Raw genomic sequence first — 27502 nt, forward strand, 5'->3', positions numbered from 1 at the left:
GAGGTGAGTGTGGGCGAGGTCTTGTATCTCACCATTAGCAGAGTATGGATGGGGCTCCATATTTCATTAGTAGCTGAGCAGGGGTAAGGCCTGTGTTAGGAAAGGAGTGAGCGTGGGCTAGGCCCGTATATCACTATCAGCAGGAGTGTGGACGGGGTTGCATGACTCATCAGTAGTAGGACAGGGGCGGGGCCCAAGACAGGCGAGGCCTTAGTATAGGAATGCAGTAGACTGTTAAATAAAGCTTCTACCCTATACCACGACCAAACAAAGAACATGTATAAGGTAGAATCCATCATTATAGGGCTATGAAATCCTACACGTATACAACTTTGAAAGCATACACTTAGCTAATAATCAGCTCAACATCAATTTCCAACAATAATATAGCATGGCTAATACATTGGGAACACTTACATGAGCTCGGCCGATTACGCGCATTGCACTCTCCCTTTTTTACTTACGAAAACCGTTTTCAATAAAACTTTAACTTTTTGGTTTTTTTGAAAAAGGTTTACCATTTCCCTGGTTTGAGTTCGGACACACCCGAGAGTGTGCCGAATCCCTCAAACCAAGGCTCTGATACCAACTTGTAACAAACCAAAAATTCAGATAAATTTTTTCATTTAATAATTACAAATCTCATTCATATTAGTTTTCCACAATTCCATTACATAACCAGGTTATTCAAAAAATCAGAGTATCCAAAACCACTAATGTGGAAATACTGGAGAGTACACGTTGCGCCATCAAGCCGGGCCCTTGCCCTTAGAACCAGAAGTAGTTGTAACACCCAAGAAAGCTTTAAGCACACGCTTAGTGAGTTTCCCAAAATACAAAAATCACATAATCGTATATTGTCATGCACATATACATATAAAACTGCCATGGACTCCCTCCATGATCTTCAACGGGGATGCCATGGGCTACCCCCATGGTCTTATACCCAAGTGTCATGGGCTCCCCCTCACGGTTTTACCAAGTGCCATGCGCTCCCCCATGGTATTCACGTAGATCAATACACACCAAATAACAAACCATTGCACAATCAATTATAGAGATTTCACATCAAGTAATGGACCGGCCTTCGACCCATTGGCATAGTGAGAAGACTCACCTCAGTCTATTGAACACAAAAGCTACTCGACTACTAGCGCAAAATATCACACTCAACAAATATACAAAACACCCTAATTAGAATTGAGTCACAACTTAGACAAAGGCCTAACATTTCAATCTAACGCCCACCATTAAAGCCTAATGTCTAACCTACATTACTGGGTCTAATATCAAAGTCCAAATTATAATGGGTCACATAGCTCAATAAGGCTCAATCATGACATCAATGTCACAAAATAGAAAAAGGTCCAATAACTCTGAATGGGACCAGGCCCAAGGCTGAATAGGGCCCAATAAGCTTGCAAGTCCAACTCTTCTGTGATGTGTATGCCCAATGTACCACATCAGTACGCTTAGCATACTCGACCTTTTGGTGATACACACTGCATACGCGACCTTACGCCCAGCGTACAACCAGTCCATGCACAAAACTATATTAATCTCTTAATGCTTAAGGTTTCAACGTCTAACTACAGACCTAAGTCTATTAAGATGTCTTAGGGCATAAAGTTGACAACTTTATGCCCTTGCATGCCATATGGGTCCCCAATACTTCGTTTCATCTATTAAGACCACTTTTGAGACCTTAAACTTCTGCATGGTCTTAATACAACTTTCAAGATGGCAACTTCATACATCAAACATGCTTAAGGAGCTTAGATCTAACAATTCTAGTCTCTAGAGTTGCTTAACTCACAAAAGAGGGTCTAAGAACCAAAAATGGACTTCATAACAAAACCTAATTCAAACTAGCAAAACATATGGCAAGGTTTTGTCTTTTTACCTCTAGAAGTTCCTCAAGATGAACTAGATGTAGGATCTAGAAGCTCAATAACATCCAAAGCCTGGTCACCAGCTTCCTCTTCTTGAACACCCTCTAGAAAAGTTACCAAACACACCTTTAAGCTCAAAACTCATAAGTTCTTGCAAAAATAGGGTTTAAGGATGACATGAGGCTATGGAGGTTGATTAGGGTTTGGTCCAAATGATATAAGGTTGTTTAAATATAGTGTAAGTCAAGAAATTAGAGTTTTAGACATCTACCACGTACACCCCGCATACCTAATCGTATGCCCAACGTAGGTGCCTCAGCCACTCGATGCTCACACACGAGAATGCTAAGCGTACCCAAATGTTTGCCTAACATATGAAAAGACCCTTTTTGCGAAACTTGAAATACTTCAGGGAAAACAATGGAATACCTAAATTGGAGTGTTACACCCGACATCATCACGACCTTTCGATTCATGTTATAGGCAGTGATAGGGATCTAAGACCATATTCACTCAAAATTTGATTCCATCAAAATCAGGTCTTAAACACTTGTACTTCTCCATTTTCTTTGGACCGTAAATATCATATATAATTTTTGTATATTTTGATGATTAATTTACTCAGCCCATGGTCTTAATGCTTTACCTTTCTACAAAAATCTTGGTGATTTTTTTCAAAATATCAATATTTCTTTACTAGTTATTGTTGATTCTCATTTATATAGTATTGGTTCCATATATTGGAGGTATTATTCCGAACTTTAAACATGGACTAAGTTTTACGAATATTGATAAACTTTGTTATTTTTGTTAAGTTTAACGAATATTATTGTAAAAGACTTGCTAAAAATTCGCTGGACAAAGAGTACATATGACGGTTCTTTCTGACATGCCATAATTCGAGTTTTTTTAATTGTTATTTCCGACATCTCAAAAAATATCTTATATAAACAAGTTTATAAGCAAGGTTTTTAAAAAGCTACTCAAACTCACATTTCAACAAACTTCAAAATCTTTTTTTAATCCTCCCTTCATATATGTTCATGTCCCTAGACCAAGGGCCAAGGAGCCAAAAGAGAAGATAGAAGAAAAGTAGTCTGTTGGTTAGCTAGTTAGCTGGTGCAATACCTTTTTTTTCTGTTTGTAAAAGTAAGCTGCACTATTACAAAAAGCATTTGTTTATGCGGTTAACATGATTAACTAGTGCGAGTAAAGAACCACACGTTTTATAACTGCACCAATTAAACTTGCATTCACCTCCATTAAACCTCCATACACAATGCTCTTCAAGATCTCAAAAGATTTAGAATGGTGACTTTATGTTTGACCATGGATCAATGCAGGAGAGGTGGCTACTCGAATATGTTTCATGTTTTATTGGTGTTTTACTTTTACCACCCAAATGAGAAAAGACATCATTAATAGCTGGTGGGTCTTTTGGATTTGAATACGCTCCTACTCTCGATCCATCATTTTCACCTGCACAACACCAAATCATATTTAAGATTTTTAACCACAGAAAACTAGTAATTAAAAGATAGACATGATAAAGGATTTCACTTGGTTCCCCGACTTCTGGATCATTAACCGTACTGTTGGGTTATAACTCGAAAGATGCTAAAAGGCTTCCCTTCTTCCATTTAACCGTAGTGTAAGACTTAAGTTAGTACGAAGATAAAATAACAACGAACTTACAACATGAACAAGGCAGGATATAGTGATGACGGTGGTAGTGATTGTTCTTTGAATGTTGGTAAACGAGAGGTCGTGGTGGCTAGAGCTTGTCCGTGTAAGCTTGAATGACATATTAGAATGAAGACGGAAGATTTGGGAAGGGTATCTATATACACGGAGGGAACGAGCGCAAAATGAAATTTTTGAATAAAACTTTTAGAAGGATGATTACATGATTTTTTGGTGCAGTATTGAACTAATGCACCAGTAAATACGCTTTTAATTTCTTTTGTTGCGGATATAGGAACCACAACAATAAATGCTTTAAATGGTGTGGTTGGTTGGTGTGTTGATGCGGAATTCTTTTACTAGTACGGTTTTAGCTACAAGCGTACCAAAAAAAACCCTATCGCACCAAAAGGTTTTAGGTTACCACCGCACCAAGAAAAAACCCTATTGCACCAAAAATAAGGTTATGTGCTACTGCTGTCATAAATGGTTGATATGAAATGGAATGAAAATGCTAGTCTTATATATGTGTAATACTACAAAAAGTGTAATTAGGTCAAAAGGGACAATAATAAGAAAGTATGATTGTTACTACCTTCATATATGTTATTATATGTCATATAATTTATTAGAAATGAGTTTCATGGAAATGAGGATAAAATGAGAAGAATTGTGAAAAATTTAAATTTACATGAAATAATGAAAGTAGTAAATTTGGAGCTATGGGAGGCTAACCAAACGAAGGTGTTAAGGAACAAACAAGGTTGAAATGGAAAGAGGACGTATAAGACTAAACAATGTAAAATGAATCAACTTAATTGGCCAAACAATGAGCAAATTATGAGCATGCAAAGTTAAAAGACAATTCATTCATAAGTTATGTTTTTTTTTTCAAAATTCCAAGGTATTAACTTTAGAGATTAATAGGTATAGAGCTAGAATGATTCAGAAATATCTATAAAACGAAAGTTATAAACATTGTGTCAACAGAACATACAAAAATGATTCAAGAAAGTCAGAATAAAAATATAGTTACGATAATTTAAAAAAGTGAAGTTAAAACATAAAATTTATAGAAAATGAGTATTAACCTATGTTTTCGAGTTAACAACTCAATATTGGTACATATTCAGCCAAAGATGTCTGAAGATAAGTTGCAACACACTTTACTAACTTTCCACGGATATAAGAGTCAGATATCATACGAAGAATCTATGGTTGTTACAAGATGGGAAGAAAAATAAGAAAGAAAGATGGACAACGGCTAAATTTTTCTAATTGTTGGAGAAAGGCTATGTGGGCCACAACACAAAATGGGTAAATACCATCATTTAATCATAGTATAAATTCACAAGCCACGTGGTTGTGTTAGACACAAGCCCAAGCCAAAACATGTTGTAAGTGGACACTCACCCTCAAACTTAAGCAATGCATGGGAGGACGTGAGTGGTCCCTCAAGCCGTGAAATTTCGACACATGTTATTATCTACATCTTCAATAAATCGTTTCAAAAACTATATATTGATTTCAAACTTATAGTTAGCTAGGCAAATCGAAGGTTGAATACTCCTTGTCCACACACTCGGTTGGAAAGCCAAAAAATTAATAACTATGATATAACAACCTCATAATAAAAGAGTCCGGAGGGAAACCAAATTGGGATATCAATTACAACGTCCTTCGTCAAAAGGTACCAAACTCAACATCTATCGACTAAAGTGCAAGTTGGTATATTGAGAAAGAGAAGATCAAAATTTTGAGATTTTTCAATATTAAAACATTCACGTTCCCAATATGAATACCTTTCCCGTCTTTCAACATAAATCTAAAACTTGACAAGAGAGTCAAATTTTTTCTTTGCTCTGCGGGGTTCTGTCGGGATGGTCAAGAGATGATCAACGATGCTAAAAATGATGCGGTGGGTCTCAAAAAGTTAAAGACACGCGTAGTAATTGAGTTCGTCTAGACCAAGGATAAAGAGGAACATATGCATTGACGTTGGTAATGTCGAATGGCTTGTCTGAGTTCTGGGGGGTGGCAACCATCGGTGAGAAGATAAGGCGGTGACTATGGTTGTATCGAGAATGAAGACTAACAGGAAAAAAAGAGAGAAGATATGGATTGTAGGCTGAGGTGAGATAATCAGGATAAATCTGTTACAAATTTGATAGTATATTAAAACATTGTTTCCACATCAATCCCAATTCTCATTAAAGAAAAAGAATATATAATTGTACGACATACATAGGCCGAATTTCAACATTAATGGGTCGGGTATGTATAAATACATAGATATACATACCGAAATGGGTTAAAAAATATGCAAGCTATAATAGTTACATGGACTTTTGAGAGATAACATGATTTTTAACCCAAGCTACCAAATTAAGATTAAAATTTTTCTTTCAGTTATAAATCTACAAAAAAAGAAAAATAAAAAAGGAAAGAAAGAAAGAAAGAAAGAAAGAACGTTCAAACAGCTCTCCCTTTTTCGGGTTAGATGAAAGAAACAACATTTTCTTCTTGAATGGCCAATCCCCCATAACCACATCCCATGACACTCTCTATTCCCATTTAGTTAGAGTGGAACATTTTCTTCAAAAGCATATTACTAGCTGGTTAATTCATATGCCTAATTAGATTTGCTCCCTTTTCATTATTGATTGTGTTCAACATTCACCACCTAAAATGGTGGAATGGTTGTACTTCAAAAATAAATAAATTATAAAGATGCAAAATGTTACGTTTTTTAATGGAACATATCCATGTGAATAATAATGGTGCATGTCCTTCAGAATCCAATATACATATGGGCCATAGTTTTGTTCACTCTTTTCCACTTACATTGCAGAAAATATGTGGCATACTTCATTCAACGTCTAATCCTTTGGGTCCAATAACAACTTGGAAGACAAAAGCATGTGATCTTGCATTTTGCAAGAATGTGTCACAATCTCTTCGCTAAAATTCCTACTATTACCCAATCTTATTGAAATCTTCTTACACCTATATAATGCATCCAATTGTGCTGATATCAAGCACAACTCCTCCACAGCACCTGTCACAAAAACGAAATCCTTTCATATTGCATTTCTTCACCAAAACAAATTAAGTGACCGTACCCTTCATATATACATGGCTATTCGTATGCCTCGGATCATTCAAGCAAAGAAAGTTCTTGGTCGATCATTGTCCAATGGAAGCCGTCCATCATCATCTACAGACATCATCCCTAAAGGACATTTTGCAGTTTATGTTGGTGATCAAGAGAAAAGACGATTTGTTGTTCCTTTATCATTATTAAACCAGCCTTCATTCCAAGACTTGCTACATCAAGCAGAGGAAGAATTTGGATATGATCATCCAATGGGTGGCCTCACAATTCCATGTCGTGAGGAAGTGTTTGTTGATGTTGCTTCCCGCCTTTGCTCGTTATGATGAAGAGCTAGGCATGCATCGTGAATTTGCTAACAGTTTTGTACAGTCAAAATTACCATGAGGATTAATTACTTGTAAATCAGAGGGAGTAATGTGGTCTCCAAATTAACTGTATGATAACAAAATTTAGTTTCAGCAATAATACATTAATGACGAGCATAGTTCAACGTATGGTGTTCATGTTATGCCATTAGGGCTTTCTTTATCAATATCCTCTAAGCCCACCAGAACCACTTACTTTCTTTTGTTCTTTAGCTTGTATTTTCAATCTGTTAAAAAAAAAAGTGTGTATGCCTCATCTTTCTCCGTATACTGAATGTCACTATAGCTTTAAGGCCTGGATCAGTTGTTTCTTCAACACCACCTACCCAAGAGCTATCAGTTATTGTTCTTTTACTCTAACCTATTATAGGGACTGATTGGTGAAGAGAAATCGGCTGATGACCAATGATCAGTAGTTCGATAAAGGGAACGACTTTGTAAAAGGCCTGCTAATGTCTTTCTTGTGGAAGCTCAGAAGTTTAAACAAAAGAACTCACATAGAGAACATCATGGTATTTAGCTGCTTCTGATGGCAAACTATTAGGCATATTTTTAATAGATTATGACCATATTACTAATTAGGAAGGTTTCAATATAAAGTCCAGCTACAACTCTTGTATAGATATCATGAAAACTATGGAAAAAGGCAAGGCATTGAGTTTCAAATATTATAATCACAAAAGAATTCCAACAGAGACCCCTCTTGGAACATCCTAAACATCATAACATCCTACTTTCTTCCCAATAGATTTATTCCGCTACAAATCTTAATTACTCAAGCAACATGACAATCACTGACAACCTACCAAAATAGTTAGAAAGACCCCACAATATATATATATATATATATATATATATATATATATATATATATATATATATATATATATATATATATATATATATATATATTGTGGGGTCTTTCTAATATAAAAACACAATGGGTCACTTACTTAGTTGATATCAGAGTTACGGAAAAGCAAACAGCCAATCGGTTACCAGTTAAAGTCAAATAGCGGATCCTTTTGTATCGAACATTTATAACAGAACAACCTTCTGAAGATATATCTCTGATTTTCTTCTGGAGGGAAAAGCAAAATATTTAAGTGCGTACTATGTGTTTAATTCATATATCAGATTAGATATGAGCATTAATTTCTTTTTGGATGCTTTGTTGATTTCAGGACCTGAAATCGTGGACTTGTTGCACTTGAAAAAAAGATGCCTAACCTTCTGATATTTTTGACAAACATGGCCATGTGAGAAATAATGATGTGTGTCCATAAGACTCACTTGTAAATGGGCCCATAGTGTAGCTTAAGCTTGGCCACTCAGCGTTACTGAAATTTTGTGGCATACTTCATTGTACATATATAATTCTTTGGGACCAATAACAAGTTGGAAGACAAAACCATGTGATTTTTCTTTTTGGTAGAATGTGTCGCCATCTCTTCTTTGAAATTCCTACTATTATTCGATCTTCATTAAAATCTTCATACACCTATAAAATGGATACAATTGGGCTGATATGAAGCACAACTCATCCTCCCAAAATCGATCACAGCATCTTTCACATAAAAGAAATCCTTTTAGAAGAAAGAGACCGTAGCCTTCATATAAAAATGGCCATTCGTATGCCTCGAATCATTCAGGCCAAAAAAGTTCTCGGTCGATCATTCTCCAATGGAAGCCGCTCATCATCATCATCGGTAGACATCATCCCCAAAGGACATTTAGCAGTTTATGTTGGTGATCAAGAAAAAAGACGATTTGTTGTTCCTTTATCGTTATTAGACCAGCCTTCATTCCAAGATCTGTTACGTCAATCAGAGGAAGAATTTGGTTATGATCATCCAATGGGTGGCCTCACAATTCCATGTCGTGAGGATGTCTTCATTCATGTCGCTTCTGGCCTGGTCTGCTCATTATGACCAAGAATTTTGCATTCTATTCGCTAACATATAACGTAATTTTGTACAGTAGAAATCACCATGAAACCTAAGTATTTGTAAAGCTGTCTCCAAATTGTATAATAGCCAACATTAGTTTCACCATTAACATAGCAATGAAGAACATCATTCAAATTTTGGTATCTATATATGCATATTCCATCTTTCCTTTATTAATGTACTCTTATAAGGTGCTCAAAATCCGTACTTCAAACTTTCTAAATCGATCTAACAAGTGTTCGAAAATGGTAATTATTTCACATAAATTTTCTATATAGTTAATACTACATTTCTTCTGCGCTAAGACAGCCACACGACTTCAATCAAGCACCAAATTTCGCGGAACTCAACACGTAGACTCCTCCACATATACTGTGCGGCTTCCTCGTGTGATCGTGTGATCCACATTCCACAATCTCATCGGCGCGATATCATCACGACCTTCCATTTCGCGTTATAGGCGGTGGCAGGGATTTAAGACCATTAATCACTCAAAATTCGATTTCATCAAAATCAGGCCTTAAACGCTTGTATTTCTCCATTTTCTTTGGACCGTAAATATCATATATGATTTTTGTATCTTTTGACTCAGCCAATGGTCTTCATGCTTTTGGCTTTATACAAAAATCTTGGTGATTTTGTCTTAATATCAATATTTCTTTACTAATTATTGTTGATTCTCATTTATATAGTATTGGTTCCATACATTGGATGTATTATTTTGGATTATCAAACCGTATGAAGATGCAAGTTCGATTATTTGAAACTTTAAACTTGGACTGAGATTTACCAATACTGATAAAGTTTGTTATTTTTGTTCATTTTTAACTAATATTATTGTGAAAGACTTGTTAAAAACTAGCAGGACAAAGACGACATACGAAGGTTCTTTTTGATACGACACAATTCGAGTTTTTTTAATTGTTATATTCGGCATGTCAAAAAATATCTTCTAAACAAGTTTATAAGCGAGGTTTTTAAAGAGCTACTCAAACTCGAATTTTAACAAACTTTAAAATCTTTTTTAAAATCCTCCCTTCATATATGTTCATTTCCCTAGACCTAGGGCCAAGGAGCCAAAAGCGAAGATAGAAGAAAAGTAGTCTATTGGTTAGCTAAGTGCAAAAGTGACAAAAATAAGAAAGTATGATTGTTATTACCTTTATATATGTTATTATAAGTCATATAATTTATTAGAAAGGAGTTTCACGGAAATGAGGGTAAAATGAGAAGAATTATGAAAAATTAAAGTATAAATGAAATAATGAAAGTAGTAAATTTGGAGCTCTAGGAGGCTAACCAAACGTAGGTGTTAAGGAACAAACCGGGTTGAAATGGAAAGAGGACGTATAATACTAAACAATGTAAAATGACTCAATTTAATTGGTAAAACAATGAGCAAATTATGAGCTTGCAAAGTTAAAAGACAATTCATTCATAAGTTATGGGTTATTTCAAAATTCCAAGGTACTAACTTTAGAGGTTAATAGCTATAGATCTAGAATGATTCAGAAAAGTCTATAAAAAGAATGTTATAAACATTATGTCAACAGAAACATAAAACGATTCAAGAAAATTAGAATCACTATGAAGTAGTTATGATCATTTAAAAAAGTCAAGTTAAAACATAAAGTTTACAAAAAACGAGTATAAACCTATGTTCATGAGTTAATAACTCAATATTTGTACATATTCAGCCAAAGATGTTTGAAGAGAAGTAGCAACACACTTTACTAACTTTCTACGGATATTATATTCATCGAAATCTGATATCATATGAAGAATCTATGGTTGTTAGAAGACGAGAAGAAAAATAAGAAAGAAAAATGGAGAACGGCTAAAATTTTCAAAGTGTAGGAAAAGGCCATGTGGACCGCGCCATAAAATGGGTAGATAGCATCATTTAATCATTGTCTAACTTCTTAAGCCACGTGGCTAAAATAGACACAAGCCCTAGCCAAAACGTGCTGTGAAACATCAAAAAAATACAGTCCAAAAATTTCATTTTAAATTATAAATAAAAAACCATAATAAACCAAATGATCTCATAAAACATAAGTAGGGTATCTGAAAATATCATAACATTTGTCAACAACATCAGAGTATGAAAATCCCAGGCTGAACATATGGTGTGTGCACTGCAATCTTCCCGAGCACTTCCCATTGCTATCGGAAGTACGTGAAACCAATACTGAAACTGTAAGCACGAAGCTTAGTGAGTCTCCCCAGACTACCACATACCATACACATAAGCATATAAACTGGGCCCCCGCCCCTTCCTCGGGCCCCGCCCGTCATCGAACAATGTCCGACACCAAGCCCCGCTCGGTAAACAAATCTGTTTCTACCAGGCGCCACTTGTCTCTGGCCCCTGCGTGCTATACACATACAAACGATAACATATAATCATGCTAGTACATAAAGAATCATACATAATAATATATATTCTCATCCTATGGCCTTGCCTATCATGGGCCCCACCCTTACTCTGCTAATAATGAGATATGGAACCACGTCCACACTCAGCTAGCGATGAGATACGACACCCCGCCCACACTCACCTCCCTACCAGGCACATACAAGTATCACAAAGACAACAAGTATAACTAAACATGCATTCCTTCATCGGGTACCACCCGACATCGAACCGTAGTTCGGAAACATACATATAAACATTCGTCGGGCTTGCCCCGACATCGGACCGAAGCCCGGAACATATACACATAACATATAAGCTAAACATTCCTCGGGCTTTCCCCGGTATCAGACCGAAGTCCGGAAACATATAAACAGACACATGCAAGAATCACGAAGACATCAGGCATACAAATATTCTTCGGGCTTGCCCAAAATCGGACCGAAGTCCGGAAACCTACTACATACATAAATGAGTCGACATTGGTGCCTTTGACCCGTTCCTATAGGAGAAAGCTGACCTCACAAGCTGACTGCAGAATCCCACGGATAAACCTCTGCCTGCTAGCTGGCAGATACCTGAACTACTGATTTCTCGACTCCCCAAGCTACATATCATCATGCAAATTAGATAAGTCCATGATTCTCATGACCTAACCATAAGTCCTCACTAGGGGTAAAAGACCATTCTATCCCTCTCAAACTCTTGTCCCAAATTGAACACTACCTTAACCTTAGCCCAAAAGATCAACACTTCCACAAGGCCCAATATATGGCTCAATTTCCAATTGGGCCCAATCCCATCACATAGGCCTTAACCTAAGGCCCCAAACCATAATATTGTTGGATTAGTGTCTAAGCCCGTAACCATATTTGTCAAGTACTTGACCCGATTGTGCATGGTCCTTTTGGGTTGCCTTCACTAGAGCAACTTGACTGGAGAAATAATAGAGAAAGAGGTTATTATGATTTATTAATATGTTATAAGAATAATATATTAAAGGAGAAATCATATTTGTTTAATTAATATTGGTCAATAATTAATTAGGAATTAATTTTATGATCGAGTGTAATTAATTAAACTAGAGGGGCTGAATTGTAATTATGTGATAGTTACAAAATATGGTAATGGTTATCCTAAATATGGGTTGAACGAATTCAAGGAGATAAGGATCCTTGAAATTGTCCAAAGGATAAAGGATAAGGGATTTCAAGGCTTATCTTATGATTGCTTGGTGGGAAAGCAACTAGATAAGGATAAGGACTGAAACCCTAATCCCTACACCTATATAAAGACCCCTTGGCTAATGAAATTCGTCCATGCCTTGTCTAGGGTTCCTAGGGACGAATTTCACACCTCTTCCCTCTCTCTATTACCTCTCCATTTGCTCTTGGTGTTTGTGAGCCATTAGAGGTACTACACTTGTGGTACTTGCTTTCAAAGACAAGAAGATTCAAGATTTAAGTTGTTATTAACAATATAACAAAAAGAGGTATGTATTTCATCTTTCCTTGTGGATTTCGAAATTCCTAGAAGCCTTTTAGGGTTCTTCAAGTGTTCATAATGTTGTGTATCTAATAGTGAAAACATAGATCCAATTCTAGGGTTGCATGCACACATAAGATTGTTTGTACAAAACTCATCAGTGGTATCAGAGCCATTGGTTTTTGTTTTCAGTTAGCATTATACAATTGTATGGACTTGACATATTAGGGTTTATTGCCAATAAACCCTAGGAGGCAAGTAATTTCGAGATTAGGGTTTCTATACCCTAATTTGCGAAAATTTGAAAGGGTTTTCAAATCCTTTCCTTAAGCCTCAAGATTTCGAAATCTAGGGTTTGCAAAACCCTATGATTTTCGAAATTAGCCTCCTCCCCAAGATAAGGTCCTAAATTTTAGGGATTTGGATTATCCTATATCTTGTAATTATCCTTTAATGGTAATATATGGTAATTAAAGATTTTGAATTATCCTATCCCATGATTTTCGATATATAGAGGGATTAAAAGGATTAGGATAAATTAATTGTTTAATTGGTAATTATCCTTTATGATTTAGATAATCCCTTATGATTTAATAATTTAAATTAGTAGTTTAATTCAAGATAATTATTAAATCAAGAGTTTTAATATTTAAAATTTTAATTTAAATAGTCTTAAATTCAAAAATTTTAAAGTGAGATTAAAACCTAAATATTTTGAAAAGTTTCAAAACTTGCCCTCAAGTTTTGGAATTTAAATTGTTTGATTAAAAGGTTTAATTTTGAAAAAGTCTAAATTCTAAAACCCTAATTTTGAAAAGTTCAAATTACACCCTTATGGTTTTATTAAATTAATTAAGTGTATAATTAAAAGAGAGTTACTAAATCCATAATGATATGGTTTATATTTAATTAAATTAAAAGTGTAATTTATAAAATTAAACCACCTAGTATTTTAAAAGTGTAAAATACACCCTTATACTATATATATAACATTGAAAGTCTAATATTATATATGTATAACTAAAATGCTAGTCTTATTGTTAGTAGGCCTCATTCACGAAGCCGATCTATAAGGGGGGTATAAGGTTATGGCCTATAAAATGGTCGTTTAATGGGTGTCCACTCTCACCCACCACTTCCTTGATTGGTGGAGGGTCGTTAGCCGAACAGGTAGGATAGGGCAAACCCTTTCCATTAAAAGTATAATGAAGTATAAAGTAACTAAATGTTTTTACAAAATTCCCAATCTTAGTTACTTTAGGCAAAAGTGAATTGATGCAATTCCATGAAATTACACTTTGTGCCCTTGCGAAGATGTTAGTGGAGCGCGTGTGTTTAACCGGCACACTAAATGGTTCTAAGCAAAAGTAGCAAAGGGTGACTCATTGTTTTTCATAGTTCGGTGGAGCGTGTGTGGTTAACCGGCACATCGAATAGGTGATTATAACATTGGGGGCGCCATGTAAGTTTGCATGGTTATTCACACCCTATTTTGTGATCCTCGGCATCCCAGTCACAAATCGAGGGGCATATAGAGATTTAAACATGTCATTGAAAAGTTCAATGAATCTCAAAAGATCTAGGAATTTTCAATAGATTTAAAACTTAAATTTCTTTTTCGTTTTTCATGGTGGAAATTAGTGAATCATCATTCACTTACCTTCAAATGTTCTGCAATTTGGGTTACGACATCCCTCTCCCAAATTGTAGAGTATTGTATTGGGTCCTAGCCTTAATATCTCATTTGGGTGATTTATTAAGGATTCAATCAATCAACTAACTTGAATTTTTCTCTCGTTTTGTAGATGTCAAAGTATGACAACTATGGTCTTCCCAAATCCCGTGGAACAAGCTTTTCACATGAAGATGATATTCCACGATTCGATCGGGGAACAAGAGATCATGCTTCACTTCCTCCACCTCCTCCTATTATTCTCCCTAACCCACAAGTTCAAAAGATTGAAAAGTTCAAACTCACTCAAGTCCTTTTGGCAAGTAAACATGAAGAAGGAAAGTCAGTGTGTGCACACGTCCTAGAGATGAAGTCACACATTGATAGGTTAAGAATGCTGGGATCTGTTGTCTGTGAGGAGCGGGCTGTGGACTGGGTCCTTCAGTCACTTCCTGACTCATATAGTGAGTTCGTAAGAGAGTACTATATGATGAACCACGACGTAACCCTCATCGATCTCACCTATATGCTTATTGCTGCTGAATCAACAATGATTTGGCGCACTGAAAAAGCAAAGTTGATTGGTGAATCTGCCTTCCAGACCTCTATGGATATAGGCAATGGCAACGAGAGGCATGCCATGATCGAAAAGTTTGATAATAAGAGAATGGCAAAGTCAGAAGTAGTTCCGTGTGTTGTTCCAAAAGAGTCAATTTTCTTTTATTGCCAAGAGAAGGGGCATTGGAGACGAAGCTGCCCTATTTACCTAAGAGATCTAAGAGATGGGAGAGTCAAAACGTATGGCTCTACTTTAGGTAAAATCCATTAACTAACTCTTTTAAGTTCCTATTCTAGATTCTTAATACATAATATGATAAGATTACATTTCGATGTTTTGTAGGATCAAAGAAAAGAGAGGAAGCTTAAAGCAAGAAGTGAGCGGAATCTAATCATGAAGAAATGGATTTCGATCGCATTATTTGAAGATTAGAATCTTGAGCTACTACTTGGAGTTAGAATAAGATTGCTAAGAAATATGTATTAACATAGTTTTTCAATTAAATTGCATTGTAAGGTAAAAATTTTCCGCAATAAAATAAATTTTGATTTTATATTATTTATTTATCCTTGCAATGGCGTGTATAAAAAATTGATGTTTGTAAGTTTCTATTATTAGCAATAATGGATTTGATTCTTAAGGGATATATACAGTAAAGTCCCAATATTTTCATCGATTTGAAAAGAAAGTCCTAAACTTTATTTTTTTGACAGTAAAGTCCAAATTACCGGCAGTTTTTGACACTTTTACCCTTTTTTCCCGGTTATCTGGTAATTAGGATTTTTTTGTCAAAAAAATAAAGTTTAGGACTTTCTTGTCAAATCGTCAATTAGGACTTTAATGTCAAAAAAATAAAGTTTAGGACTTTTTTGTCAAATCGTTGAAAATATTGGGACTTTAGTGTATATATAACTTTTTTTGGTTAGAAATTTAATGGTATGATACTCTTTAAGCATAAGAGTTATTGAAACCTTCACTAATCTGCTAGATCATATTGAAATCCTTAACGTTTTGCTTCTTGTTAAATCGTTTTTTTTAATCTCAAGAAACCGACATTGAAAAAAATTGAGATAATCAAGAAAGAAAGAAAGAAAGAACCAGGGTAGTGTTGACTTTTTGCAACTCCAAAAATGGAGAAATAAGAAACCAAAAAAAAAAAAACGAAATTGCCATTCTTTCCTTTCTCCACATCCACACCCTTTTGACTAGACATATGTTGTTTGTGTTTGTATAAAGCCAGGGCAATTTCGTTTTTTTAGGTTTCTAATTTCTCCATTTTTGAGACTACAAAAAGCCAACACAACCCTGGTTCTTTCTTTCTTTCTTGATTATCTCAATTTTTTTCAATGTCTGTTTGTTGAGATTAAAAAAACAATTTATCAAGAAGCAAACGTAAAGGATTTCAATAGGATCTAGCTGATTAGAGAAGATTTCAATAACTCTTATGCTTAAAGAGTATCATACCATTAAATTTCTAACCAAAAAAATTATATATACACTAAAGTCCCAATATTTTCAACGATTTGACAAAAAAGTCCTAAACTTTATTTTTTTGACAGTAAAGTCCTAATTGACGATTTGACAAGAAAGTCCTAAACTTTATTTTGTTGACAAAAAAGTTCTAATTACCAGCTAACCGGGAAAAAAAGGTAAAAGTGTCAAAAACTGCCGGTAATTTGGACTTTACTGTCAAAAAAATAAAGTTTAGGACTTTCTTGTCAAATCGATGAAAATATTGGGACTTTACTGTATATATCCCGATTCTTAATTGTATTATTTTTGGAAAGGTCAAGAATTTACCAAATAGGGAAAGTTTCTCATTGCCCAAGTTTCAATTGGATAGAAACTTGGAATCATACAACTTGATTGCATGATGAATGAGAAATTTCATATTTGGAAATTTAGACAAATTCTTTGACAAAGTGTCAAGTGTAGGACTAGGAGATCGAATACACAAAGTTGTGTGTTGATCAAATCCACCACAAGAGTAACAAAGATATTCGTCATGATTTACTAAGGTTAAGTAAATATGATTATACTTATGAGATTAAGTGTAATTTTGAAATGATTGAAAAAGTTTCAATCAATAGCAGAACGAATAAGAAGAATCAAGTAGGCAAAATATAAAAGTTTCTCTATTATAAGAAGAAGGGAGAGTACATTTTATTATGTTTTATGATAAGTCTTAATGATTAAGAACCTTATCTCAATTGATCCTCTAAGTGAATCTTAGTACAATTTGTATGTATAAAAAGAGGAATCGAGAATTGTGGAAATGGTTAAATCAAGAAGTCAATCATACTTCGTTCCAATATCAAGTCTTAGAGTAATACTCCAAGATTGTGAATTGAGTGACAAGTCTTAAGAAGGTTTATAACATTCATCAAATGTGGAATTTGGGAAAAGGTTTTCTTATTCTTGCACATTTGAAATTGGTAAGTTGTGATGTCTTGGATAAGACAAAGACCAACTAGGACCAATCATGTGAAATGTTTTGTATTGATAAAACTACACTAACTCTTGAATATTTGTTTGTCAAGAAATGTTTCTTGACAAGAGAACCTTATATGTCAAGGAGTCAGTGGGAGTCTTAATAGTCTTGAAAGGTTTCAAGAACAAATCAAGAATAAACCTTATCAATCATCACTAGCACACGACTTGAGGTTTACAACCTATTGTGTTGACACTATTTTGTTTTCTGTGCCATTCCAATTGAGTTTTCTATATACATGAGTTCTACGAGTTCTCAGTGGATTGTATAGGGGCAAGACACCTTGTTCAATGGAAAGTACATTGAAATGAAGGGGTGAGCTGCTCAATAACTTGGAAGTAATGGTGGGACCCTTGATGGCAAGAAATTAAGAAGAACAAGTTCTATCCATAAGAGTTTGGATTTGTCACTAACATTATCTTAAGATTATGGTTATGATGAATTCACATGGATGGGAATGTATACACCACTAAGAGAGACATTGAAGATAGCATTATGTGATTTGGGTTTCTCAAATTCAACTATCATTACGGCATACCTCTTCATAGTTCGAATTGTGGGAAATGGCAAATGGGTCTGAACATTTTGGACTTGTTGATATGAGTCCTAGAATTGTTTAGACATATACATATGAGTTGTCCAAGGAAAAGTGTATGCGGTTGAGAAGCTTAAATAAAGTCTTATCGAAGCAACTAGTATTAGAAATATGAACTTAAGAAATTGTTTTCTAGAAGTTCAGCTGATTTCTGAATACATGTCGAAGCTAGTGGGAGCATAAGTGTTATGCTGGTAAAGAAATAATCATCATGTAAGTGGGAGAATGATTATTATGGTAAGTATTGCAAGTTAGCAATATTAATTATAGAAAACAAGAGTTATACTTTGCAAAGTTGTAAGAGTTGAAAAGTTGTTTTTCTATAATTAAGGGAGAGAATATTGTACTTCGTTCAAAATCTAAAGCTTAGATTGAGAAATTTTAATAAATTTAGTCAAAGGATACATAGTGTCTTCTTAAATTTCAATTATGATTACGGTATCCCTCTTCATAGTTCGAATTGTAAGAACGTGACACATAAAATATTATGGCAGAAGATTGATAGAGCATCCTATCTAAATGTAAGACATTATACATCGTGTCCCATACGCTTCGGGTATAGGATCGATTGCAAGTGCTATAATATTTGACCATTCTAAAATTTTTCCAAATGTCTAGCGCATTAAGAGGAAAAAAGGACAAGAATCGGTTTTGACTAAGATAATTAAACAACTATCAAAGGACAATCCAAAGTTCGCTGAGGATTGGTCGTTTGTGAGTAGTTGGAAGTATGGTATTGAATGGACCATATCGACATTATTATGAATAGATAAGATTCCATTAAGAATGAGTTGTCATATGGTAAATATGGAAATGTTTCCATATTGGGAGTTGGATATTAAGGTTTTATGTCTAGATTAGGAAATTTTATGCAAAAGGATGTTCAAGGAATGTACCTTGAGTGAGAGACATCATATCTATAGAATTGTTCTGCAACAATTTTGATAGAGTACCTTGTGATTTCGTTGGCCGAGTCTTTGTATTTTTGTGTTGTGACTTCACAAGAGGATCATTGCATAAAATATTAGAATTTGACATATTCTAAAAGGTGGCAAGAATTTGGTATTCTTACACTAAGGATTGGGGATTGTGAAATGAGTTGCATTTGAAAAGTTTCAATTGATCTATTTCACAAAGTATGGACCATAGGAAACCAAAGTGTGCATGATTGGAGCATGGGACAATTGTGGTTATGATTCGAGTTATAAAGTTGAAACATTAAACAATGGATAATGAGTAATCGATATGGTGATAAATAAAAGGTGTTTTATTTATACTCAAAGGTTTGAGACCATATAGGATTAGTATTATTCTTGTGTTTCACTTTGCATGTTTTGACTTCTTGAATAATTAATTATTTCATAATAATCAAATTATTCGAATGGTCCATAGTCGTTCATATGTTGGAAGTAGGTATGAATGAAGACTGTCATGAATTGGTTTGTAGATTGTCTAAAGTGTATTAGACATAGTAAAGGTTTGCTGCAACGTTCATGAGTGCTTATGAATATGATTTTGAGCATTGGATTAAACCCACGATCACTTGGATCACTTCATGGATTTATCACGAGTGATTGGTGAGATGATAATATCTTGTATTCTTGAAACCGAGATGTGTGAGTTGTATCTTGCGAATCGGTTACACATTGATAATATGTAAACGCACCAGTAACTTGGTGTTATAAAACTTAGTGTTGTGTGTGATTTGGTGAGTGAGTGCAAGCAAATATTGAGTCGAAGTTTATCCGTTCCTTTTACCCAAAGTGGGATAAAAGCGATATTTGTGGGCCCCTCGATGATTTAGTGATGACAAACGTAAATGCTCGGCCGGGCTAGGGCTAATTTGATTTGTTCAATTAGTCAATCGTCGTAAATCGGAAATCGGGAAACAACACATAGACTGAGAGAATGATTTCAATCCATGTCTCACGTCTATACGATATCTAGAATGGAGGAATATATGATCCCTTATCTAAAGGACAGGTTACTGATAAGATCAGAGTTCGACAGCGTCTTTGAGAGCTATGATTGCTAATCGGGTTGTACTTACTATTATAGTTACTAGACGTATCCAAGTGGGAGACTGTTGGATTAGTGTCTAAGCCCGTAACCATATTTGTCAAGTACTTGACCCGATTGTGCATGGTCCTTTTGGGTTGCCTTCACCAGAGCAACTTGACTGGAGAAATAATAGATAAAGAGGTTATTATGATTTATTAATATGTTATAAGAATAATATATTAAAGGAGAAATCATATTTGTTTAATTAATATTGGTCAATAATTAATTAGGAATTAATTTTATGATCGAGTGTAATTAATTAAACTAGAGGGGCTGAATTGTAATTATGTGATAGTTACAAAATATGGTAATGGTCATCCTAAATATGGGTTGAACGAATTCAAGGAGATAAGGATCCTTGAAATTGTCCAAAGGATAAAGGATAAGGGATTTCAAGGCTTATCTTATGATTGCTTGGTGGGAAAGCAACTAGATAAGGATAAGGACTGAAACCCTAATCCATACACCTATATAAAGACCCCTTGGCTAATGAAATTCGTCCATGCCTTGTCTAAGGTTCCTAGGGACGAATTTCACACCTCTTCCCTCTCTCTATTACCTCTCCATTTGCTCTTGGTGTTTGTGAGCCATTAGAGGTACTACACTTGTGGTACTTGCTTTCAAAGACAAGAAGATTCAAGATTTAAGTTGTTATTACAATATAACAACAAGAGGTATGTATTTCATCTTTCCTTGTGGATTTCGAAATTCCTAGAAGCCTTTTAGGGTTCTTCAAGTGTTCATAATGTTGTGTATCTAATAGTGAAAACATAGATCCAATTCTAGGGTTGCATGCACACATAAGATTGTTTGTACAAAACTCATCAAATATGACAGGCCCAATACTAGGTACACTTCCCAAGCCCACTAGTGGCCCACTAATGGCCCAATTTGCTAAATTGCGCCCAACCCCTCTAATGGGCCTTCCCTAAACCCCAAACATATTCTAGGCCCAAAATATCTGTCTTCAGATGGCCCACTAAGGTCCAAAGAAACAAAATCCAATATATGGCCCAAACGGGGGCCCAAAACATGTTGGATAAGGTGTCTAAGTCCATAACTTATTTGGTATATACTTGACCCGACCGGCATGGTCCATTTGGGTTGCATCTCATCCAAACTATTTATGGATAATTTTATGAGAGTTATACACATATGTTTATTAATATATTATAAGTTATAATATATTAATATGAGGTTATGTTATTTAATTAGTCTTAGTCTTAAATTAATTATGAATTAATTTAGAGATTAAAAGAAAGACTAATTAGATTATGGGCTATTGTTTTATATGGTGTGGGCTAACACTCATTTGTTAATGGGCTAGGCTTATATGGAAGTCCATGGATGATCCATGGAGCTTTTAACCCATGGATCCTTGGAAAGGGAAAGGTCATCGGTTATTAGGGTTTCACCCTAATCATGTACACTATATAAGCATGCTTATGTTGCATGAAATGGCCCCGAAGGGTAACTAGTGAACTAGTGTGTGTGTGCTTGTGTGTGGCCGAAATATACAAGTGTGTATACTCTCTCAAAGTTTTCCAAGAGTTTGTGGTGTTTTGTGATTCCATTTGAGGCATTCACACTATTGGTGCTTGGCCCTCAAACTCCTCAAGAACCAAACTCATCAAAAAGGTATGTAATCTCTTCTAACTTTTTATGTTGAAATGTTCCCCATGCCATGTTAGATAGGTTATAAACCTTGGAAAATTATTATTTTGCATGTATTTAGACAAACATAGATCTAAGGTTTATTAGGGTTGCATGCACACTTAGGAAGTGTTAGATTGCTCAAAACCCAACAGTGGTATCAGAGCCTAGGCTTGCTTGTTTGAATACTTGATGCAAATTGCTGAAAATCGAAGATTTTATGCTGTCTGCACAGCTGACTCGCCGAGTCCATGAAGGGACTCGACGAGTCCAAGGCAAAACCCATCCAACTCGGCGAGTTGGTTCATGCACTCGACGAGTTGGACCCCCAGACAGTATATCTTCGAGTTTTGGTGCTGGAATTGGTCTAGAATCATTACCTTAAACTGTTTTGGACTCATAAAACCTGTTTTTGATGTGGTAATGATGATGGTGGACCAATTTCAAAGTTATAATCAAAATTCCATGATTTTATGTGTTCATATAATTCTTGAAATTTTGATGATCATGTTCATGTTCTTATGAATTTAGAAGCTGATAGGAATTATTTGCTGAATTGTTTAGAATTAATTCTTGATCATTTATGTGTTTTAATGGAGTCCATAATTTGTCCTCAAGTTATGGATATCCAAAGGTCACTTTTATTTAACACACACTTAAAACACATAAGTTACATGAAAATGAAGAGTCTTCATTTTTATGAACCTTTAATTCATAAGTTATGAAATGAAAAGTCTTGGATGGTTACAAAAGATGAAGAGTCTTGTCCTTAAGTTATGGAGGTTCAAGAGTCACTTCATTAATAAATATATAAATAAAGTGTAACCTTAATTAATTCCATAAGTTATAAAATAAAGAAAAGTAATTCTTTTATTAGTTTAAAGTCTTCCATAACTTGTCCTCAAGTTATGGAACTTGAAGAGTTTTTGGATTAAAACTACTTTAAACACATAAATCATGGAATTAATTAGTTTTGAATAGTTTCAAAACTTGCCCTCAAGTTTTGGAATTTGGAAAAGTTTCACACACTTTAATAAACTTTAATTCCAACACTTAGAATTTTAAAAGTTAAAATTCAACCCTTATACTATTTATAACATTAATGGTTAATTATATATATATATATATATATATATATATATATATATATATATATATATATATATATGTATGTATAAGAACAAGTCGTTTTACCGTTAGTAGGCCTCATTCACGAAGCCGGTCTATAAGGTGGGTATAAGGTTGTTGCCTATAAAATGGCGACTTAATAGGTGTCCACTCTCACCCACCGCTTGCTTGATCGGTGGAGGGTCGTTAGCCGAACGGGTAGGACAATGACTTTAAATTCTCATTAAAAGTATAATGAATATTATAAAGTAACTAAACATTTTTTATTTAATTCCCAATCTCAGTTACTTTAGGAAAAATGTGAATTTGGTGCTAGCCCATGGAATTCACACTTTGTACCTTACCAAGTCGTTGGTGGAGCGTGTGTGGTTAACCGGCACACTAACTTGGACTAGTAAGGATCACGAAGGGTGACTTAATTTTTGTCATAGATCAATGGAGCGTGTGTGGTTTACCGACACATTGATTAGGTGATAATATTAAGGGTACCAAGTGAATTGGTATGGTTATTCACACCTTGTTTTGTGATCCTCGGCATCCCAGTCACAAAATATGAGAGGGCACACTCGAGATTGAAACATGCCATTAAAAAGTTCAATGAATCTCAAAAGATCTAGGAATTTCAAATCCAATTAAAACCTAATAAATTATTTCGTTTTTCATGGTGGAAATTGGTGAATCGTCATTCGCCTACCTTCAAATATTTTATACCTTGGATTACGGCATCCCTCTTCCAAATTATAAAATATTGTGTTGGGTCCTAGACTTAATATTTCATATTGGGTGTTATATTAAGGACTTTGAATCAACTAACTTGATTTTCTCCCATTATAGATGTCTGGTTCAGACAACTATGATCTTCCCAAATCTCTTGAAGATGGTGTCCCTCAACATCATGCTTCACTTCCTCCACCTCCTCCAATTATTCTCCCTCACCCACAAGTTCTTGAAAAGTTTAAAGTCACTCAATCCCTATTGGCAAGCATAGTCTATGTGTGCTCACATCTTGGAGATAAAGTCACATATTGACAAGCCGGGAGAGTTGGGTGTCAAAGTCTCGTGAAAGTTGGATGTTCAATCACTTTCTTAGTAACATAGTGAGTCTTTTTGGGACTACTATGAGACGGACTATGACATGACCCTTAATGATGTTATCTATTTGCTTGGTGTTGTGGAATCAACAATGATTTGGAACGCCAGTAAAGCAAATTTGATTAAAAGAACAACTTCCCAAGTCTTAAATGGACATTGACAATGGTAGCATTGGATATCTAGAAAAGGATTTCTCTTCCCAATGGAAAGGGATCAGCTATAGTCAAGTCGGTTGACCAAATGGTAAAGAGAAAGGCTAAGTTTGAGATAGTCTCATGTGCCATTACCAAAGGGTCCATGTGTTTTGTTGCCAAAGGAAGGGGCATTGGTTGCGAAGCTGCCCTATTCACCTGAAAGGTCATAAGCTTGATCAAGTCAAGAGGTTTGACTCTACTTCGGGTAAAGTCCATTGTCTAACTCTATTAAGTTCCTATTTGGAGATTCTTATTACATAATGTGAATGGGTTACATGCTGATGTTTTAAGAATCAAAGAAAAGATAGGAAGCTTAAAGTAAGTATATGTTGATTCTGATTGCGAAGGTGGGTTTCGATCGCATGATTCGGCAATCAGAATTTTGAGTTGTTGTTTATAATATATTGCTTATGAATAGATAACAACAAGGTTTTCATGTGGATTGTAAGGATAAGTTTTTCCGCAAAGTTTTAAAATAAAAGAAAAAAAAGGGTTTTAATTTTATTTAAAAATATCCTTACAATGGCATCTGTGGAAAATTGTTGCTTATATGTTTCCAATAATAGCAATATTGGAAAATGGATTTGATTCTTTCATTTGTGGTAGTGTCTGAATTTACCAAATGAAGAAAGTTTTTCATCACCCAAGTTTCAATTGGATAGAAACTTGGAATCATACAAGTTGTATTGTATGATGAATGAGAATTTTCATCTTTGAAAATTAAGACTAATTCTTTGATCACATGTATATGTGAGTCAATTGAAGGACTAAGGAATTAGGTACACTGGGTGTGCGCTGGTCAAGGTCCACCACAAAGATTGATTTGTCATGATTTACTAAAGATTAGTAAATATCATTATACTTATAAGGTTAAGTATAATTCTGTAACATTGGAAAGGTTACAATGTATGACAAAATAAAATCGAGAAGAATCAAATTAGGCAGAAAGATAAAAGTTTTTCAAATCTGAAAGGATGGGAGAGTACTTTAGTATCAAATTTCATGACCATCTTAATGATTATGAAACCATATCACAAACTCATACTCTAAGGACGTCTTAATGCATTGTTATGGCTAAGAAGAGAGGTCATGAATTGTTGGATTGGTTAAAATCAAGAAGATGAGTCATACTTCGTTCCAAAACAATTCTTAGAGTCATACTCCAAGATTGTAACATTGAGTGACATAAAGTAAGATTTAAAACACTTATCAAATGTAGTGTTGAATGTTTCTACCCTTGTACATTTGAGATTGGTAAGTTGTGATGTCTTGGATGAGACAAAGACCAACTAAGACGAATTGTGTGAAGTGTTAGTCTTGATAAGAATCTGCACTATCCCTTGAATATTTGTTTTGTCAAGGAATGGTTCTTGACTGAGGAAACTTATATGTCAAGGGGACAGTGGGAGCCTTAAAGATCCTGAAAGAGTTTCAAGATTTAATCAAGAGTAAAACCTGTAATTTATCACTAGCACACGACTTAAGGTTTGCAACCTATCGTGTTGACATAATTCTTGTTTCTATACCTACATCAAATAAGTTGAATTTGCATGTGAGTTATCAGAGTTCAACTTGGAAGCATTGGTGGGCCTTGTGCTACCAAGGTGACAAGAAACTAAGATTGAACAAGTTTAATCCATGTAAGGCTGAATTTGTCACTAACCTTATCTTGTGATTATGGTTTTGACAAATTCACATGGATAGGAACTCATACACTATAAAATCTAAGTGTCATAAGGTTTCTCTCCGATTCATGAAAATGATGGTGAGGAAACGCTTTCACTAAGTAGATTTTACGTAGATATCAATTGTGTTATTTGCATTTTCAAAAGTCGTTAGTGGATCGTGTGTGGTTAACCGGCACACTAACATGGACTTGTGAGAAATGGCAAAGGTCTAAAAAATTGAGACTATGATTACGGCATCCCTTTTCATAGTTCTGAAAATTGTTTAGACACACATGTGAGCTATCTAAGAAAGGGTGTATGAATCTAAATTTCAGAAGTCCAGCAGATTTTTGGAAATATGTCAGAGCTAGTGGGAGCTTAAGTGTTATGCTGATAATCATCATGTTAGTGGGGGCATGATTATTACGTTTAGTGTTGCAAGTTAGCAATGTTAATTATAGAAAACAAAGTTTCAATTCGTGAAGTTGCAGGGGTTGAAAAGTTGTTTTGCTATAATTAAGGGAGAGGAAATTATACTTCATTTCAGTTCTAAAGCTTAGATTGAGATTTTAATCATCTTTAGTCAAGAATACATACATATATATGAATTTTATGTTGGAATGGTTCAACTTGAAGAAATTCTATATATATTACGTTTTCAAAATTCAATTATGATTACGACATCCCTCTTCATAGTTAAATTTTGAAAACATGGCAAATAAAAAATATTGTAGCAAAAGACTTGTCTAGTATCATGTCTTTATGTGAGACATCATGAATCGTGTCCCATATGCTTCGGATATAGGATCGATTGCATGTGCTATAATATTCATCTTTTCTAAATTTTCCAAATGCTTAAGGCATTGAGAAGGGAAAAGTCTAGAACTGGATATGACTAAAGTGATTAAAAAATTTTAAGGATAATATGAGGTTCGCCAAAGATTGGTTCCTCAGGGAAAGTTGGAAGTATGATGTAAGTTGTCGAAAAGGACCGTATTGACATGTTCTTAAAAGAAGTAACTCTTGTTCGGAAGTGATAGTCAAAATGGGACTATGGAAATGTCTCCATAGGTGGAAGTTATTCAATCTATGTAAGATTAGAAAACCTTAATGCAAGAAGGATGTTCAAAGCAATGTACTTTGAATATGAGACTTCCGTTCCATAGAAGTTGACCTTCTTTGGAATACTCTGTAATGACTGGTGACAAGGTTTTGGTGACTTTGTGCATAATCATTACGAGAGGAACATTGCATAAAAGTTTAAAATCTAACAGATTTTTTTGGTAAATGATAGGAATCGGGGATTCTCACATTTACAATAAGGATTTGGGATTGTGAAATGAGTATCATTGGAATCATGTTCAATTGATCTACATCACAATGTAAGGATCATAGACAAACATAGTATGCATACTTGGAGTATGGCATAACTATTGTATAGAAAAACAAAGTGTATATGCTAGGAGCATGGGGCGACTGTTGTTT

General features: G+C 34.8%; 2 protein-coding genes across 2 annotated transcripts; both read left to right on the forward strand.

The window, feature by feature from the left end:
* Window positions 1-6595: 6595 nt before the first annotated feature.
* On the forward strand, window positions 6596-7184 carry LOC128133250 (auxin-responsive protein SAUR23-like). The gene has a single exon (XM_052770405.1). It carries the CDS (start codon window positions 6711-6713, stop codon window positions 7011-7013), a length of 303 nt encoding a protein of 100 aa, XP_052626365.1. The 5' UTR covers window positions 6596-6710; the 3' UTR covers window positions 7014-7184.
* A 1379-nt stretch (window positions 7185-8563) lies between these two features.
* LOC111899761 (auxin-responsive protein SAUR21-like) lies at window positions 8564-9151 on the forward strand. Its single transcript, XM_023895604.3, has one exon. It carries the CDS (start codon window positions 8678-8680, stop codon window positions 8984-8986), a length of 309 nt encoding a protein of 102 aa, XP_023751372.2. The 5' UTR covers window positions 8564-8677; the 3' UTR covers window positions 8987-9151.
* Window positions 9152-27502: the final 18351 nt, after the last annotated feature.

Source organism: Lactuca sativa, chromosome 4, assembly GCF_002870075.4.
Source record: "Lactuca sativa cultivar Salinas chromosome 4, Lsat_Salinas_v11, whole genome shotgun sequence".
In the NCBI taxonomy this organism is placed as follows: Eukaryota; Viridiplantae; Streptophyta; class Magnoliopsida; order Asterales; family Asteraceae; genus Lactuca; species Lactuca sativa.

What these genes read in the sequence shown, in the direction of transcription:
- LOC111899761 (XM_023895604.3), top strand. Translation starts at nt 8,678, where the DNA reads ATGGCCATTCGTATGCCTCGAATCATTCAGGCCAAAAAAGTTCTCGGT.
- LOC128133250 (XM_052770405.1), top strand. Translation starts at nt 6,711, where the DNA reads ATGGCTATTCGTATGCCTCGGATCATTCAAGCAAAGAAAGTTCTTGGT.